Source organism: Eschscholzia californica, unplaced genomic scaffold (genome assembly GCF_041429995.1).
Source record: "Eschscholzia californica isolate CP2 unplaced genomic scaffold, dmEscCali1.0.p SCAF_5, whole genome shotgun sequence".
Lineage (NCBI taxonomy): Eukaryota > Viridiplantae > Streptophyta > Magnoliopsida > Ranunculales > Papaveraceae > Eschscholzia > Eschscholzia californica.
In genome coordinates, this window is record NW_028238472.1 from 46199271 (window position 1) to 46219021 (window position 19751).

Genomic DNA, 19751 nt, shown 5'->3' on the forward strand with positions numbered 1-19751 from the left:
TCAATCGTCGCGCCTTGTGCTCCAAATTTATTGAAACTTTTTGTAGGAGAGTCCAGTTACTTCTACTTCAATAGTAGTAAATTTTTTTTTTATCTCAATTTGATAGTTATTTGATGATTATGTCTAAATCTATATAGTCTCGTTGAAATTTTTACATGGCTTATAGTTTGAAGCTATTTGGATGGTTATCCTTAAGATGATTTATATCGTCAAACTTGCAAAGGGTTGATAATGTTGATAATGTTGAAAAGTGATTTTCTCATTTGTTGTCTTGATCCACAATCAGATAGTGAACTATTCTTGTGTGATTGATAAACCTGCAACAATTCAGAAATCACTCTTACGCTCAAGTCAGTAAGGTATTTTTGCAATTTACGGAAATGAATTCAAAGTTCGAGTTTAGAAATTGGTCTCTCTATCCATTTCTAGAGCAGAGCTAATATGTTTATGTACGCTTGGTTGATCCACCGTTATGTTTTACTGAGACGATGTGGTGGTAAAACACCAATCTTGATGAGAGCCACGTGTCGATGATTGTGAGGAGGATATATAATACCTGACGATTGTTATCTTTTAACACTAAAAGATCTTCTGACATTTAACGGTTTGTGTGTGAAAAGTGAGTCGTTGATTTTTTTCTAGCCTTCCACGACATTGGTGTTTTTTTCATGCATAGTAGTGTCGGGAGAGACTAAACTCACTCTTGCAGAGGGCTCCGGTTGCTGAGCTTGACTCTAATCCACCTTCCCGTGCCTCGAGACAATATGGACTCAAAGTGTCGAGCTGATTTCAGCAGACCTCCAATTTAAAGTAGAGAGAGTGGAAACAAATTCTTTCTCAGTTAAAAGCATGATAGAGAAAACAATTTTTGTACCAAGGCACACACGTTATTTGTACATACACATCATTTCCCCAATTTTTGTCGATCGGCAAACCTCACTAAAGCCGTGGATATTGATCGACCATCACCACCATTTGTTCCATAAATAATCCAACGTTCTTGATCTTTCTCTAACTCGGCGTTGATGAACAGTCCCTCCAAAGTTTCCTCTTCCAGTTTGTGGGCTTAACAAAAAAATCATAATCCAACACTTTCAACCAAGTCAAAGGAATAAATATGCCCCTAAGAGCAAGTCCAATCCCAACCTGTCTTAGGCCGAAAAAACCACTTTTTCACCTAAAATTATTGGCATCAGCTCAGCCTCTAAAATTCAGCTCCAACCCCAGTCTCTCTTGAGGCCGAAAATTTGAATTTGGAATTTCCCAATTTACTAATAAAATTCAATTAAACAAACATCGATTACAACTAATAATTGATTAAAAATTTAAAACTACTTAAATACGACTAAACAACACTAGAAAAATTAATTAAAAATAACTAGAAGGGGTTTCTTGGGTCTCTTGGTGCACCGTTGAACAAAGCCTCTCGCGCCGCTAAAAGCATTTGTTGAGCATGTTCGTCGAGAGACCTAATATCAATCTTCATTAATTCCATCGCATATTGTCGGTTCGCCACCTCCGTTTGCACCCGTAGAAAATCTTGTTGCACCTTTAGGGTCTCTTGTTGAACCCGTACTGCTTCACTCAAAGTTACTGTTCTTTGTTGGGAATCTTCTTCTCTTTTTTCCCAATATCCCTCACTGGGAGTTTTTGAAGCGGTAGAATGTGTGGATGGTTCGCCAACTCTTGCATTTGCTTTGGCTTGTTTACGGCCAATTGGTCTTTCTTCCGATGGATTGGTATTAAAATCTCTTTTACCGGATGTTGACTCTCCTGGCATGTCTGCCATCCACTTGTTGTGTGTCATCAAAATTTTGTAAACATGTAGGAACCTAAACCCTTTACCTTGATGATTTTTTTTATACATTTCGATAGCTCTTTGTAACTAAAATAAACAAAATATATATATAAGTATATATTATGAATGAAGTGAAAAGATAGAAAAAAGAAATTAAAAAGTTAGAAACAATTACCCGGTCATAATCGTTTTCTCCGCTTTTTGGAACTTTATTTATTATCCTCAAAGTCGATATAAAACTTTGACATTCCGAGCTTATCTCACTGAAACGAGATTTACAACTTCTAAGTGTGCGTTGAAACTTTGCACTCGCATTATATTCATCCGATATTTTTTGCCAAAATACTTTATATTTTTGGCTATTTCCGACAACCGCATCAAATGTTATTTTCAAATAACAATTAGTAAGTAAAATATCTTCATCCGGCTTATACGGTTCCCGTTTAGTCTTTGTCGAAGACGTCCCTCCTTGCACACAAGAATCCTCACATACTTCATAATCATCAACTCCTAATTGAGCCGACGGGTAAGTAGAATTAGGGGACAACATTTCCATATAACTTTGGTTATCGAATTCGTTGATGTCTAATGGATCCATGGGTGAACAAATGAAAAGATGAAAAAAAAATTGAAAGAAAGAGAGATAGAAATGGAGAGGAAGTTGCAAGAGATGGAGAGAAAGAAAGTGATGAAGAGGGTGAGAGATGAAATTGATCCAACCCCTATTTATAGGGGTTGGATCGATTTCTAGCCGTTGGATTTGCTCCAACGGCTAGATCTAGCCGTTGGAGCAAATCCAACGGCTAGGGGGGATCCCCAAGTGACCGTTGGAGGCCCCAACGGTCACTTGGGGCCTCCATTCAGTCGCCCCTAATGTTAGGGGCGACTGAATGGCCGACCCCAGCCTCCGCTCCAAGCGGCTGGGCTTGGAGCGGGGGGCTGAGGCCAATAATTTGAATTATTGGCCTCAGCCCGGCTGGGATTGGACTTGCTCTAACAGTTTTCTAAGAGAATAAACCCATCACCCATGTACGATGGAAGTGGGCCTCTCCCGGTTCGAGTGGCTTCATGGATCATGGAACATATGGTACTGTGCTCTGTTACCAAGAAGTTGAACTGGGCTGAACCCAGATAAAAGAGATGTCCAGACATTGAAATTAGGGTGGTCCAATAGGAAAATCGTACGAGATGACGTGTCAAAACGAACGTCTATCTTTTCTACCAGATATTTTGGAGTCCGTTCATTGGACTGCGTGTGTTTGTAGTTCTCGATGTTGACGATATCTCCTATATTATTGACACGTGGACCATTGGACTCACTCTATTACTGAGAGACGTGTTCAATTGGGAGCTATATTAGGAGCATTTGGGAACTCCAACCATGAAGCCAATTTCTTTTTGGCAAATATAGAGGGAGACCTAAATGGCACCCCATCTTTTGCTCTTAGCTCACCCATTGATTGGCTTTCTCTGTGAGTTTGGGATTAAGTGGTCTAAGGACATAGGGGCAGTCCAAGTCCAAGAGCATTTGGACTCGACCTAATCTGCATTGTTCAAGTCCAACAAAATTTTTCCTACGAAGGCCTTCGATCTGCCAAAAACCGTAGAGAACAAAGAAAGAGAGAAACCCAGGAGTAAAAAGAATGGACGCTTATAGAGCGACCCAAATAAGAATACACAAACAATATTATTCAAAAGAAAAATCAATTCGTGTACATATTTTCTTGCTAGAAGTTCGTAACGAGCAAAAAAAATGTTATCTTGTATTTATCAATTAAACAACAAAATAAAATTAAAAATAAAATTTATAAAACCCAAAATGAAGATATGGGAGAGAAATATTTGTTAGATAAATGGGACACAAAAGTAACATAAGAAGTGTCAAACTTTTGGCAAATCATTATTCACCCAATGCTGTATATTTGGCGCTACTCAGTACTCCCAAGAGTTCTCCGAACTATCTAAATTACAATAATTTAGCATTTACACTATGGTTGGACGTGCTCTAATGTATCAAAATATCTTCTTGATCTGACATATCTTCGTCTCCAGATTATTTTTTCATACAAACAAAGACATTAATTGTTTTCTAATGACACAAAAATGTTGCAAAGAGAGTAGAGAGAGCCATACACCGACAAATAATCTCATTGCACAGATAAAAGATTTTTGAAAATTTTGTTAATCGAGTTTGACCAAAGGGTTGTAGCAACGTAATAGTCAAACGTCAGAAGAAATCATTTATCTCTCCTCTCTCCCATTATCTATTTCTTTCTTTTTTGTAACTTCTCCACCAAACTTCCCATTGTTAAAATTTCACGACTAGGTGATTATTGGAGAGATGAACGAGAAGTAATGAACATCTTTTCTCGTAATCTCTATTTATATTTACGAAAAAACCAAAAATGAATTTATTATACGTTATAAGACTATCAATTACATTGAACAATAACTTAACTAATAAGAGTCGAAGTTTTCTTATTATGAGCATCAAACAGTTGAAAAATATTATCTTTAGAGAAACTATTGTTTTTTTCCTGAAATTTTTTCTATAAAACAAGACCTTGTCGAAGTCCTCCCAACCATTTAAGTATATTATTTTAGTCCAAATGAAGTGCTCTTTTTTCGTCCTTTAACCAAATTAATTTGGATCAAAGGATATCTTCTCTATATTGATGAATGATGAGACTATGTCCGACACGAGTCTCGGCGGCCCAACGTGTTGCCCCACGATTTAGAGGGAATGTGAAAAACTCTCTCTACCATGTTTTAGTTCGCCGGAATTCGACCAGGCCTCGTGCCACCACTTCAAAGAAAGATCACTTTGTCAACGGGCTCTCACAATTGGGGCTTTGTTATGATATCACAACTATTGTTGAGGGAGTATAGAAAGTCTTCAAATGGAACTATGGAAGTGCATTAATCACGGTTTAGGAGGCTCACCAAACACTATACTAAACAAATAAACAGGTGCCACATTCACAACAAAAAGAAAAAACATGTGCCACAATAATTTCCCATAAAATGACTACCACATAATGCCAATTTTAGTTTTTTTTTTTTTTTTTTTTTGTTGAAGAATGCCAATTTTAGTTGGTCATTTTACAAAATAAGTCGGTGTTTTAGAGAAATTAAAATAGTTTGGAGAAAAAGTGAGAAGCTAAAAAACAAGTCACCAAACGCACCTTATTTCTATTCTCTCTCTGTTCACTGTCTCTCTCCGGCCATCTCCAGCCGGCTCCCTCTCTCCGGCCATTCCAGCTGGCTCCCTCTCTCCGGCCAGCCTCTCTCCGGCCATCTCCAGCCGGCTCCCTCTCTCCGGCCATTCCAGCTGGCTCCCTCTCTCCGGCCAGCTCTCTCTCCTCTCTCTATCTCTATCTCTCTTCACTGTCTCTCTCTCTTCTCACATATGTTTATCTTTCAACAACAACAAGAAAAAAAAAATCACATGCCTATTGGATGAATACAGTGGTTTTGAGATAGACTTGGCCACTTGGGTACTTTGGTTAGCGAGAAGTTGAGAACAAATACCAACCTTTCTTTTTCTTTGTTTTTGTTGAATTTTTTTTTTTCTGTTGTTGAAAAAACACATTGGTACTTGGTGGGTAGGTATACAAAATAAAACGGGGCGGCAAGATTTGCGTGTTAAACACTGTATTATTGCTTTTTCGAGGCAATAAAGAATTTGAAAGTACACACAACTTGGATTTTTCACCTCATAAGGAAGGCAAGTTGAATTTGACGTCCCACTTTTTTTTGTTGGAGTAATGCTAAAGATACTAATGTATTTCAGAACAATATGAAATTCACGTTCCTTAATCCGAGTAAATTTTCTTTCTCTCTTGATTGATTTTGCAGTCATTTGTGAACGGTTGATTCCTAGTAAGGTTTGAAGTAGGTCTATTTATGTAGTCTCTTATATTACTTTTCAAGAATTTTTTATCTTATTATTATTCACTGAATGTGTAGTCCGATACCAAAGGATAATACTTTTCGTTCGAATATCCAATTATTTCAATCGAAATGTCCAAGAATAATTAGAAAATTAAAAATGTTTTTTTTCTTCTTTACACAGATATGTTGTTGTTACAAAACCCCGAAAAAACAAAATTTGTAACTTTTCTTTATTGTGAAATACATAAATTGAACCAATTAGTTTTATTTTAAATGTTTAATATTAATTATTTCCATTTTTTTTTTGGAAACCGATTACATTGTCGCGATGTGATAAGCTTGCTACCCGCCCACTCAAACTCTAACATGACCTGGCCTATAGCCCAACTAGATAATGGCCTAAAGCCCAACTACACTACCTTATTTATACCCTAATAATCGCAATTCAAATAACCAAGGATTCCACCTTCTCTTGGATTCGAACCTGGGACCTCAAGGGATTTCTGGAGTTTATGTCAACACCTTGGAACTACTTGGACTACCAACTGTTGACAATTATTTCCACTTTTAACTAGTAAATTTTCAATTCCCCCAGGGAGTTTAAAGTTTTTCACTCAAAAAGAAAAAAATATGTCTATTTTTATGTGCTATATATTAACTTTTCTCTGTTAGGTATGTGTTGAAATAGTCTATGTACACCAAGTTTTATTAACAAACATTGACGGTAGGTGCACGATTCTATCTAAGCTAAACATACATACAATAATTATGCAGATAAAATATCATCAAAGGACCATTATAGGAACTTAGTTTTTATTTTATAAGCATCAACACGTATGCACAAACAAAGTTTTGCAATGTTACATTGTTTTCGCCACAACTCTTATTTCACGCATTATCTGCAAAACAATTCAAACTAGTCTAATGGATTATCTGCAAAACAACAAAAAGTATAATCAACCCGCTGTCTGGGACTCCCGCTTTGAACCAGAAAGGAAGGGTATTTTGGGTAATGAACCTGTCCCCAATTCTAAAGGGTAAATAACACTTCTCCGATCCTATTTTTCAGATTGACCCTTTTACTGTTCTTCAAGTACTCTTTCTTTTGACTCTTATCTAGATTTTCAATATTTTAATTTACCCATTCACCTTCTGTAACAGTTTCTGTTTGAAATCTCTTTCTTCTTTAGACACTTCTCTTAAGAAGCAGATTTTTACCAACAAAGTGTTTGTTGAGTTCTTCTGGTTGAATAAAACCCCTCTCTGAATTTAATACAAGATTCCAGCTTTTCTTTCCTTCTCTTTAATTTTTGTTTTTTCTTGAGTGTTTCTTGTGAGTGCTTTTTTGCTATCTGTGCTGGAAAAAAAAAGTCATATTTAAGTTGTTTCTTCATTTAAGAGCTTTTTCTCTCTAAAACCCATTTCTCTTCTCATCTTATCTCCTTCTCATGTTCTCCTCTTGAAGAGAAAAGTTTGTACTAATTCTTTTGTTCTTGAGGAGGTGATATGGAAGCTGTTCTACAAGCAAAAGGGGTTCTTTCCCTTCCTTCAAACCCTAAAACCAGACTTTTTAATCCACAAAATGGGTTAAGAAATCGTTTAAACATCCAAAAAAATATAGCCCTAAATGGGTTTTCTCAATCTATTAATGGGTTTCAAAAATTTCAAGGGGTTGTTCCAAAAAATAATGGGTTTTTCAATAAAGATGGAAACTTGAAGATTTCTTGTTCAGCAGCTGCAGGAGCTTCAGCAGATGGTTCAGCTTTTATTGATGATGTTGATAGTAAACCCAAAGTTTTGGGTATTGAGATTGATACTCTAAAGAAGATTATCCCATTAGGGTTAATGTTCTTTTGTATTCTCTTTAACTACACAATCCTTAGAGATACAAAAGATGTTTTAGTTGTGACAGCTAAAGGAAGTAGTGCTGAGATTATACCATTTTTGAAGACTTGGGTTAATTTGCCTATGGCTATTGGGTTTATGATTTTATATACTAAGCTTTCAAATGTTTTGTCAAAGCAAGCTTTGTTCTATACAGTTATGCTTCCTTTCATTGCCTTTTTTGGGGCATTTGGGTTTGTTCTTTATCCTCTTAGCAATGCAATTCACCCCACAGCACTTGCAGATAAACTGTTAGCTGCACTTGGACCTAGTTTCCTTGGTCCTGTTGCAATTTTGAGGATTTGGAGTTTCTGTTTGTTTTATGTCATGGCTGAGCTCTGGGGTAGTGTTGTGGTTTCAGTTCTGTTTTGGGGGTTTGCTAATCAGGTAAAAATTTCTTTGTGAATTTTGGATTTTATTAGTTTGAGTTTGGTTTTTGCAATTCCAATTGTTGCTTTTGGTAGTTTGGTGAATACTTATCCACTCAATTCTGTTTTGGTTTAATGCTTATCCATGTTGTTCTTTCAATTGTAGTTATTACTTTTTGCTATAGTTGTTGGTGTGTGATTATGGGTTTTATTTGTTTTCATCTTTTATTGTTGATTTTATGACTTGTGAAGATATAGATAGGGTCTTATCTTCTTTAGGTTGCTCTAGAATTGTTAGGGTTTGATTGATTTGGTTATCGATGTTGCATGTGGATGTTTGTTTTATAACTATCTAATAATAAGTATTAATTTGTTTTCACCAGAATACAAGATTCTGTTTTAGGCCCTTCTTTGCATTATTTTAGTATTTTGCATTATCGTTGTGCTTCGACTTCTATGAGGTTAAGTGGTATAGATGCATGATAATTTGCAGTACGCTAAAAATATGAACTAAAAATGCTGTAAGCATGATTTGACGCACTTCTAAAACTGCAAAAAATCATGACTTTTGTCACTTAAGTAGTACAGGATAGGAAGCCGCTTGTTCAGTGAATTACAATAGAGCTTCATACTTGACAGCTCATGAAGCTCTTGAGTCTCTATGGTTTAGAGTGGACTAATTCATCCAGCCAAATTGGAATAAAGAACATGAATGACGTGATGGTATCTGTCCTTACTTTATAGATATGTTATGAGATTTCTTGTGTCAACAGAAAGAACCCAACTTAGTTGGGTGCTATAATGTGATGCTTTCCACTCTGGAATTTTGGGGTTATACCTTTGGCGGTGAGGTTCCTGGACCTCTTTAAAGACCCAACTAACATCTGCAAAATAGGAAATGTCGTATGTGTAATTTATGTTCTGCAAGTTGAAATGTACACTTATGAACGAGTGAAAAATGTGAAGTTTGATGATTTAGAAGTATGATGTGATGTGCATCGGGTAACTTTAGAAGCTATCTTGTGAAAAAAATGAGAAAGGTTAACTTAATAATGGTAGTTTTTGAGAATTTGCTGGTGAGTAACGAAAGAAGAATGAGATAGGTCTTATGTGTATGTTAATAAAACTTTCATAATAATTCCTAGACCGTTCATTTATTTTATGTGTTTCTTGTCGAACTTTTTTTAAGGTCTTTGAGAGATTTGGCTTCAATATGCTTGATAATTTTCACGAACTTGTAGTCTTGGCTGCATTGTTGGAAACTTTGTTGATTGAAGCTCTAAATATTGGTTGTTGGAGTTGTAAATAACTCTCTTCTTAATATATTGCAGATTACAACAGTAGATGAAGCCAAAAAATTCTACCCACTATTTGGACTTGGAGCTAATGTTGCCCTTATTTTCTCGGGACGGACAGTCAAGTACTTCTCTAACCTGAGAAAGAATTTGGGCCCTGGGGTTGATGGTTGGGCCGTCTCCTTGAAAGGAATGATGAGCATTGTTGTGCTTATGGGGCTTGCTATTTGTGGTATATACTGGTGGGTGAATACTTTTGTTCCTCTTCCGACCCGTAGCACTAAGAAGAAGGTAAATTGGTGAAATTGATGTTTTAAGTTTCGGTTCTCGTAAGAGTAAGTTTGACAAAGCAGCCAATTCCCAATTTTAAGTCTTTTTGTTGGTGTTACTTTGTTTGCAGGAAAAGCCGAAAATGGGTACAATGGAGAGCTTGAAATTCCTAGTTTCATCAAGATATATAAGGGATCTTGCAACGTTGGTGGTTGCTTATGGTATTAGCATCAATCTTGTCGAGGTTACTTGGAAATCAAAGCTCAAAGCACAGGTAAAAAGTGATTTAATTTCAACTTACTAATTCCATCTTGCCATCTCGGTGTTACTTGAGCTAACACAATATTCATTTATTAACCTTCCTGTAGTCTCACATGGACCAATAAAAGTCTCATAACCAATAATAAAATATATAGGACCTCCTCGCTCACGACCAATTGATTGAGTTGAACATCCACCATTTCATATGGTAGCAGAGCTAGGTCAACACGTGATAAGCTCAATAACGGAGTGCTCCACATCACTAGACAGAAAGACATGTGATAAGCTCATAGAAAGCACATGTGAGGGTGCGTGCTAGAATACCCACATGGACCAATGGAAGTTTCACCACCAGTTATATAATGTCTAGAACCTCCCGATTCATGGTTTTGAGTTGGGTCTCTACAATATTGACTGGACTGCAATTTTTTCAGTTTCCAAGCCCGAACGAGTACTCAGCTTTCATGGGTGACTTCTCGACCGCTACTGGGATTGCAACTTTCTCAATGATGTTACTAAGTCAATGGATTTTCAACAAATATGGATGGGGAGTTGCGGCTAAGATTACGCCCACCGTTCTCCTCCTCACAGGAGTTGGATTCTTCTCTTTGATTTTGTTCGGTGGTCCTATAGCACCTCTTATTGGACAGCTCGGTATGACTCCTTTACTCGCCGCAGTTTATGTAGGAGCTTTGCAGAATATATTCAGTAAGAGTGCGAAGTACAGTTTATTTGACCCCTGCAAAGAAATGGCATATATTCCTTTAGATGAAGACACAAAGGTTCGAAACTCTGAAATACCTGAATTCGTGTTTATGAAATCCGCCAATCTTTTCTCTCTTTTGGCTAAAAGGTCTCATGGATTTGCTTACAGGTTAAAGGCAAGGCAGCCATTGATGTTGTCTGCAACCCATTGGGAAAATCTGGAGGAGCTCTAATCCAACAGTTTATGATCTTGACATTCGGGTCACTCGCGAATTCTACTCCTTACCTTGGTGGAATTTTGCTGGTGATTGTTATTGCTTGGTTAGCAGCAGCAAAATCTTTGGATACTCAGTTCACTGCTCTACGCCGAGAGGAAGAACTCGAGAAGGAGATGGAAGAAAGATCAAATGTTAAAATTCCAGTCGTGGCCCAACAGGATCCAAATAATTCAGTTGGTATCGAAAATGGATCTCTTGCAGGTGGGCTGAGCCCATCCGGTGGCGATCTATCTAGCAGCCCGTCCGAGCCTTCTAAGCTCTAGAAAAAGTTTCATCCATTAATGGGTCATAAGAAGAAAAAACCCAGGTTGAATGAGAAATAAAATTTAGTTGGTGGATTTAGTTAATGTGGATACAAATAATCAGACCCTGAGAGGCAGGTGAGTTACTATTTGATTATTCTGATCAAATCCTTGTTTGGTTTGTTAGGTAATGAAGTTGAAATGCTGTTTTTCTTTTTCTCATCTGTTCTGGTTTTTAGGTTATGAAATACATGAAAGTTTAATTATATATCAATCGACTGGATGAGTGACCATCAGTTTCTCAAACTCGAGTTCATGTCTTTTCATATTTCATTATTGCTTTGAAGTTGAATGTATCTATTCTAAATTGGTATCGATCAGACTCTTGTGATCGAGCAACCTAACGATAATATTCAACCACTATAGGCACTTTGAAATTTTGGGTTATTGGGACAAACATAGAAGACTATGCCAAATTTGAAGTCAAGCTCAGCCATAAATAAGAGTAGGGTTTAAGAGGGTAGGTTAGGATGGTCTTTGGCTGGATTCTCACACTATCTATCATACTTGGGTCTCTTTCAACAAAATAAATAACTTCACTTGGTTCGGTGACTTGAACCATCGTTGGACCAAGTCAATTATTAAATACACACCAAAAAACCCGACATCTCCACTCATGCATCTTCACCACCCCACCACCATATCCTCGTCAACCACATTTCTCATTTGTCGATGTCATAGGAACCCTTTTGATGTTGGCCTCCATTCGGGGTCGTGGCTGACAAAGTAAGGGTCTAGTGACAAATTTTAGTCGAGACCTTTTATTTTTTTTTTGTTGAAAAGTCGAGACCTTCTTTTATGAGTTTAAAGAATTTTTTCTTGCGTACACAAAGTAATAAGAGAAAAATCGATGTAATTTAAGTATAAAAGAAAATTGCTATGTTACCGTCCTAACAAAGTTTCTCACAAAATTTTATTATGAAATGAGAAAACAAAGTGAACTCCTAGAGATTTGTGAGAGGAAGGGAAGGAGGAAAAGGAGATTCGGAATTTGCGAGACAAAATGAAAGACGTGATTTGCAGACCCTCAATATATTGTTGCTACATTCATATTATGCCAAACGAATTGTTAGACTATCAAAATTAGACTGTTGTCAACGAATATGCGCTACATAAGAGACTCAAACCATTGATGTATCATTCATTCTAGGCACTTAAAATAATAATGGTAATTAGTTAACTATAGCAATCAAACTTGGGACCAGTCACAGAAGATCAAAGAAACAACCAAGCTACTAACATTTTGTTGTCCATGACTAGACATCACTTGTAATACATTAAACGAAGTAATATTGAAGAACTTTCAAAAATAGGCTTCTTGTCGAGGGGGGTATGTGCGGGCGCCCAACCCACACCACCACCACAAGGCTCTGGTCACCCATACATAGAAGCAAGATATGAGAGAGTGGCACAGAGATGAAGATGGTGGCGGTGAAGATAAGAGAGAGAAACTGTTGCATGCCCTTCACTTCATCTTCTTTTTAAGCCATGCACTAGTAACGTGAGTGTTTAGAAGAGTTTGGTCAAAACTCTGTGTGCAAATAAATTTTGAAGAGAAATTTGGTCAACTCTATAATTTTTTTTGGGTTATTTCCCTAATGGCCCCCAACTTTGTGACCAGCTTCCCGCCTGACCTCCTACTTTACGAGAAATACCCATATGGCCCCCTTCCGTTATAACACCGTCACTCTCTCTCCTCCATCATGTTTTCTCTCTCTGCCAAGTCATGCCACATCATCTGTTACGCCACCTCATCACCTTCTCCGGCGAGAGTCGTCGGCCGACCAATTTCCGGCTGGCAACTTCAAACCTAAAAAAAAAAAATTTCTCTCTTCCTCTCTCTCTCTCTAAATTTTTTTTTCTTCTCTCTCTCTAGAACTGGTTAGTTCTAGAGAGAGAGAGGGGACCTTCAACAGATCTGTTGAAGGTCTGGTCGACCTTCAGCAGCTCTGTTGAAGGTTCGTTCGACCTTCAGCAGCTCTGTTGAAGGTTCGATCGGGACCTTCAACAGATCTATTGAAGGTTCGTTCGACCTTCAACACCTCTGTTGAAGGTCCGATCGGGACCTTCAACAGATCTATTGAAGGTCCCCTCTCTCTCTAGAACTAACAGTTCTAGAGAGAGAAAGAAGAAAGAAAAAAAAATGTTTTTTTTATAGAGAGAGAGGAAGAGAAAAAAAAAAGATTTTTTTTTAGGTTTGAAGTCGCCAGCCGGAAATTAGCTGGCCGGCGACTCTCGCCGGATAAGGTGATGAGGTGGCGTAACAGATGATGTGGCATGACTTGGCAGAGAGAGAAAACATGATGGAGGAGAGAGAGTGACGGTGTTATAACGGAAGGGGGCCATATGGGTATTTCTCGTAAAGTAGGGGGTCAGGCGGGAAGCTGGTCACAAAGTTGGGGGCCATTAGGAAAATAACCCATTTTTTTTTAGTAACAAATGACCAGCAAATTCTTTTTTGGGGTATTTAGCGATACCTCCTCACCCCTAATATCCAATTAGGGATGCCCCCATTTTTGTACTTAAAAGTACAAAACTACCCTTGTTCTTATTGTTTCTTTTTTGTTTGATATCTTATACCTCTTCGATGTTATGTTTATCAACTTATTTTCGTTTCTCATAATTTTTTTCTCTTATCCATCTTTTTTTAATTTACCACCAACCTTTATCGAAAATTTAAAATTGATAAATCACAACGACCGACATATTGTATTTTATTTTCTTCCCTTTCATATCATTACGACCGACGTAACATTCTAACTTTGGTCTTCTCGTGAATTTTTCTATCTAGTTTGTAAATTCACGACTAACATAACACTCTAATTTTGCCCGTTCTAAGAATTTTGAAATCTCATTTGCAAGCTCATTGAGTAATTTCATTTTAATTTTTTTTAACTTTTTGTTCGATTCATAATCTCAATTTTCATTTGTATTTTTTGAATGATACGAGTTATAATTAATAAAAAGAACAATAAATATCAAGAGGTCTTCTTTAAATGGGTAACTACATCAATTTTATCATAAAAGAAAAAATAAATGGAAAGTTAAATTTTTTTCTTAAAATTTACAAATTTTATTTCGAATTGTTGTGATTTATTAATTTTTTATATTTTTGATAAATTTTGTTAGTAAATTAAAAAAAGATAGATACGAGAAAAAAATTATTAGAAAAGAAAATAAGTTGATAAACATAACATCGAAGAGATATAAGATATCGGAGAAAAAAAAAGAAACAATAAGAACAAGGGTAGTTTTGTACTTTTAAGTACAAAAAGGGAGTATCCCTAATATCCAATTTAAAAAGGGGCATCCTTAATTGGTCATTAGGGATGAGGGGGTATCGCTAAATACCCCTTCTTTTTTTAGTCTTCAACTTCATAGGTACTATTTTAATTTGCAACAACTTGCAACACTTTGTGACAATTTTGTAACCCTTGCAACAACTTTGCGATAGCTTTATAAACTTTGCGCATAAGAAGTATTTGAGTTTTTGACCAAATAATACATAAAGATTAGGGTTTTTAACTAAAAAATTATAACTTCTCTCTTAACTTAAAAAAAGGGTCCGTGGGTATATAGACCAAAATAATATTCAAAAAAGGTTTATGATCACATCTTCTCAAAACATGGATACTTAGTTCTTTTACATTATGGACATAATAACCCATTCTTTATGAGATAACTACCGTCCATGTCCCTCCTACAAAAATCACGGGATTTTTAATTTTCCAGGGTGAATTTGGAATGTTTCTAATGTGGGCGTGATTTAGGGGATTTAAAGCAGCTAACGTATAAATCCGAAATTGATTTTTCTCTATCTTCTAACCGTTTTGGAAAGCAAATCTATTTCCAAATCAATTCAAAACAACCAAGTCAATTTTCTCTCTCTTTACAGATTTGGAAACCAAATCAATTTTCTCTTTCTTACTATGTAAATTTTTTTCGATTCAAATCAATTTTCTCTCACTTAACTTTCAGATTTGGAAATAGTATATTTTCGAGGATCAATTTAACATGATTTGGGGGTTAATATACAAAACATATATATCACTTTCTCTCACTTAACATTCAGATTTGGAAATAGTATATTTTTCTGGGAACATTAAAGCAACATATATATGTTTTCGTTTTTACTTTACATAAAGGGTGCGTCTATAGGCGCCTCCCAAAACTACTGTAGGGGCCTCCCCTCTGTAGGCGCCTCCCTAACCGACTATAGGGGCCTCTCGAGCACCTCCCTCTTCTCCTCCTCTTCTTCGTTTTTCTCTTCATCTCTCTCTACTTTCAATCTGAAAATTAATCCCAAATCTAAAAATCAACCAACTAAAACTCATTCATCTTCAAAAGAGATTTAACACTAATCCATTTTCTATCTCCTTTGACTTCTTTCTCTCTCTACTTCCTCTCTCTATCTTAAACACAAAACTGAAAACCCTATTTGACCATCCAATTTCGAAAATTTGGTGAAAAAACCCTAGATATGTTGTCCAATTTCAAAAATGTGAAGATTTAAAACAAAAATTAAGCAAAAAAGATCCATTAATTTATAAAAAAGATCAAACCAACAATAAGAAATAACCAAATCTCTATATTTGAAAGTGTAAAAAAAAATGTGTATTTTGATTGATCTTAACCTAAACTGATTGGTGATGAATCAAAATGCCTTTTGATATTAGAAACAAGTTTTTGGAAGTTGACGACTGTCGGACTCTCCAATCCGATTTGTTTCGGGCTGGGCCAGTCCGAGACAAAGTTGTGAGCCTCGGACTGGTCTACACGAATGGGGGGCGCCTATAGGTGTCGAGTGTTGACTGCAGGTCAAACAGCTATGGGAGGCCCCTATAGCAATTCGGGGAGGCGCCTATAGAGGCGCCCTTACATAAATACACATAGAATACAAATTATGAAACAAATACGTAAATTATGTATTATTTATGACGAGGAAACCATCATTTGTCAAGTATACAACATAATTTATCAAATGTATGTGGGGCTTGTTCAATAAATTACACATAATTTCTTTTACATTACACATAATTTCTTTTACATTACACATCCTTTACATTCTGTTACGAAAAAAAGGACAAAATCTTCACTGGTTCAACAATGGTGGCCATCCATGTACTCTCCATTAGTTTCGTTGACTCACTTTGATTTGATGATTCTCTTGGAAATTTCATCTGGTATATCAAATCTACACACATAAATACACATACATTAAAGAAAAAAAAAATCATAAATTGTATTATAAACTACATGTACAGTTTCGTACATTATGTATAATGTTTGTCAAATTTTGACAACATTTGAAGGTTTTGAGTAGTTTGGTAAACTTATCAAGGCTACTGTTTTGGATGAAAGTACACGTAATGGTAAATAAATAATACATAATTTATGTGCACTTATACGTAAATTATATACATAATGGTAAGAACATGAAGATATACATAAATTATATATACTTTATTGCAAAGTACACGAGATTTGATAGTAAAGCGAAGTATTTCTACTAATGAAATGAGTACTGTTTTGGTGTTAAAGCACGGGTAATGTTCTATAAATTACCATAAATTATGGTAATTTACGATAAAGTACATGTACTGTAAATTCTGTTATGAGTAACCGTACGAAAGAACAAATGTTTCATAAATCCGTACGGATTGAAAACCAGATCTGAAGAAAAAAATGAGAATATCATTAAGCTTAAAATACAAATCTAAAGATATCTGCTATGATGATTGATGCAATAATGTCAAACTCGAGTTGAAGGATTAAACATCAAGATCAAAAACATAAATGAAATTTTAAGAGAGAGAAAGAAAATAAACATCAAACATTCGATTGTTTCTATGAATTAGTACAAAAAATCTTTGAAACTTGTACTCAAAATCATATATGATCAACTTTAGAGAGAGAATCTGTTATAATAAACTGAAACATAATATAAAATCGTATAAAACAGAAAGCGTTTTACCTCATTAACGATGAAGAAGATGATTTCAGCAGCTCTAATGAAGATAAACAATGGAGGTCTTTACTGCTGCTGTAATGAAGATGAAACAATGGAGGTTTGTACTGCTGCTGGTGAGTTTAATGGAGGTTTATTGGAGCATTCGTTTTTAGAGAGAGAAAGTTTCCAGATTTCAGTTACGGAATATATTGAAGATGAAATTTACTTTGAATTTAAACATGATTGGAGAGAGAATGTGGAGATAAAAATGGAAAAAAGATATTTTGGATTTTAGAAAGTAAATCAGATTTTATATATAAAGAAGGTTAGTATAGGTATTATAAATTAATATGTATTATAGGGATTTGTGTTTTCTCTCTAGATGAGACTAAATTGACTAGATATCCATTTATATTATTTTTTTGGTTTTGAAACCCTTTATAGGATCAGAGAAGACTATATCTACTATTAGGACCCGTTTTTTGGGCTCTAAATCCAAAAATTCTTAAGAAAATTCAAAATTGAATCTTCGGCCCAGTTTCTCGAATTTTGAATGGGGACAAGGGGTTTATCGGGATCATCAATAAAGAATTATAGCTTGGGTTTTCATCAAGAAAATTCTGAAGACACAGTCCATTTTGCCCACATGGGCAGACCACAAGCCATTAATTCGGCTAATGACGTTGGTATTCATTTTAAGAATTTAGCCTTATCCCAGAGCCGTGTTTGAGGGGGGGCGGGCAGGGCGTCTGCCCTGGGCCCCCACCTCAAAAGGGCCAATTTTCTATGAAAGGACCCACAGCTAAGGTTATATACTTTACAATACCAACTTAAGCATCTATCCACTACTAGCTCTGTGGGAAGGGAACTGGTTATTCATGTAGTTGACGCGGGTTCGAGTCTTGAGGGCCACATTTAGAAAAAAATTTTCTTGAGAATACAATTGCTAAGTCTATCTTTATTTTTGCTTCACTACACTTTCTCTTAACCATTTTGTTATTTTAGGCGTATTTCGTTAATTTTGAAGTATTTTTTTAAGAAATAGAGAGCTTGGTGTTTTTTTCCACAAAAAAAACTAATAATACATAAATACACATGTGAATCATTAATGATTTTCATCATCTTACATTTTGTTCAATTTTGTGCTCGTAATTTATTTATGTACGAAAGGGCCGCAACCAAGTTTCGTCCAGGGTCCTCAAATTCCCAGCCACGGCTCTGCCTTATCCCCTCTTTACTCATGTCTAATCAGAGATATCTCTTTTCCAACACCGCTTTTTTTTATTTTAAGTTGGACCTCTTTAAACTTCAATAATGTCTACTGTCAAAATTTGTTAAATTTCTTCGTATTTGTGCATGCAGATGTGAAATTTTCTTTAGACACCATCGTGTTTTGTATTTTTCCTTCTGACCCTCTCACTTTTCTCTAAATTTTCTAATTCAATTTCCAACTCCTAGAACTAATTTTTTTTTTCTCCATGATTTTGTTGATTTTATTGAAGTTAGAAACTCCTGGTCCCAAACCTCATCTAAGTTGAAGAGGAAATCAGACTTCACGTTTTAAAGTTGTGGGTTGGACTTAAGGTGGCCACAAGGACCCCTTAGGCCCTCACCATATAGATGCCAAAGATTACAACCTCAATACACCTTGGATTCCATATTTCTACCTCTCTAATGATAGAGAAATAAGAAAGGAGACAAATTTCTCTTTAAATGAAATTTGTTTGTTATGATTTTGAGATTTTTATCTTCTCTCATAGTAGTTTAGATACTAGAGAACATGAGATGGTTGACAAGTCATTCATGTATCTAAATATTCATATTTTTTGTCCCTTTACTTCCATTTGCTTTTATTACTTTAAATTATATCCATGGGACATTGGGATACTTTATGTTTAGGTTACAGACATATTACAAGCATTAAGGGTTCGAGGCACGCTGACAAATCAAAATAAATAAATATTACAAGCATTGTGAAATGACCGTGTCCTATTTGTATTTTGAGTCGCAAACTAACGAAGTACTAATTAGATTCAGTTATCATTGATTCTGTTAAGAGTTAATTTAGGTCGCGACTTTGGGAATAAAGAAGAATCTTTGAGGCATAAGGAATTAGTCAATAACAAATTGATTTAGAGGGCATATTCTTCTCTTAACCCAAGAATTGACTTGATCAAACATTGCCCCTAATCTTCATCTTCTCTCTCTCTCTCTCTCTCTCTCTCTCTCTCTCTTTCTCTCTCGTTTTCTCTCCCCTTTCTCTCTCTATCTCTCGCACACTATCTCTTTCGCTCCCACTGACTATCTCTTTGTTGTTCTCCCTCTAGATCTCTCTCTTTCGTTGTAGATTACTCTCATCTCTCTTGTTATAGACATATCTCTCTGTAGATTAGTTTCTCTTTTCTTTTTCTCTCTCGCATTCTTTATTTCTCTTTCTCGCCCTCTCTCTCTTGCGACATGTATAGATCTTGATGCAGAGATCACATAGTTTGTGGCCACGAAATCCTCGAACGGTTTCGCCAAAAACCCTCCTCAAGGTCCGATTCTGGTGAAGGGAACACTTCCCTTCGCCGGAACAGTGTATGTATGTGTGAGAGAGAGAGAAAAAAAAACAATGAGAGATCAGTCAATAAACAATGAGAGATTGAGAGAGAAACAGTGAGATCGGGGGACATAGATAGTGAGAGCAATATAGAGAGATAGTGAGAGAGAGAGAGAGGGTAACACCACAACAGTAAGCGAGAAA

General features: G+C 36.0%; 2 protein-coding genes across 2 annotated transcripts; one reads left to right on the forward strand and one right to left on the reverse strand.

Annotated features, from left to right (window-relative positions):
- Positions 1-1267: 1267 nt before the first annotated feature.
- LOC147539763 (uncharacterized) lies at positions 1268-2523 on the reverse strand. Its single transcript, XM_086642584.1, has 2 exons — positions 1974-2523; positions 1268-1885 (listed from the first exon to the last, which is right to left on the reverse strand). Exons 1-2 carry the CDS (start codon positions 2394-2396, stop codon positions 1379-1381), a joined length of 930 nt encoding a protein of 309 aa, XP_086498710.1. The 5' UTR covers positions 2397-2523; the 3' UTR covers positions 1268-1378.
- Positions 2524-6415: 3892 nt separating this feature from the next.
- Positions 6416-11301, forward strand: LOC147539764 (ADP,ATP carrier protein 1, chloroplastic-like). The gene is made up of 5 exons (XM_086639395.1): positions 6416-7963; positions 9276-9530; positions 9640-9783; positions 10205-10552; positions 10645-11301. Exons 1-5 carry the CDS (start codon positions 7199-7201, stop codon positions 11014-11016), a joined length of 1884 nt encoding a protein of 627 aa, XP_086495521.1. The 5' UTR covers positions 6416-7198; the 3' UTR covers positions 11017-11301.
- The last annotated feature ends 8450 nt before the right edge of the window (positions 11302-19751 follow it).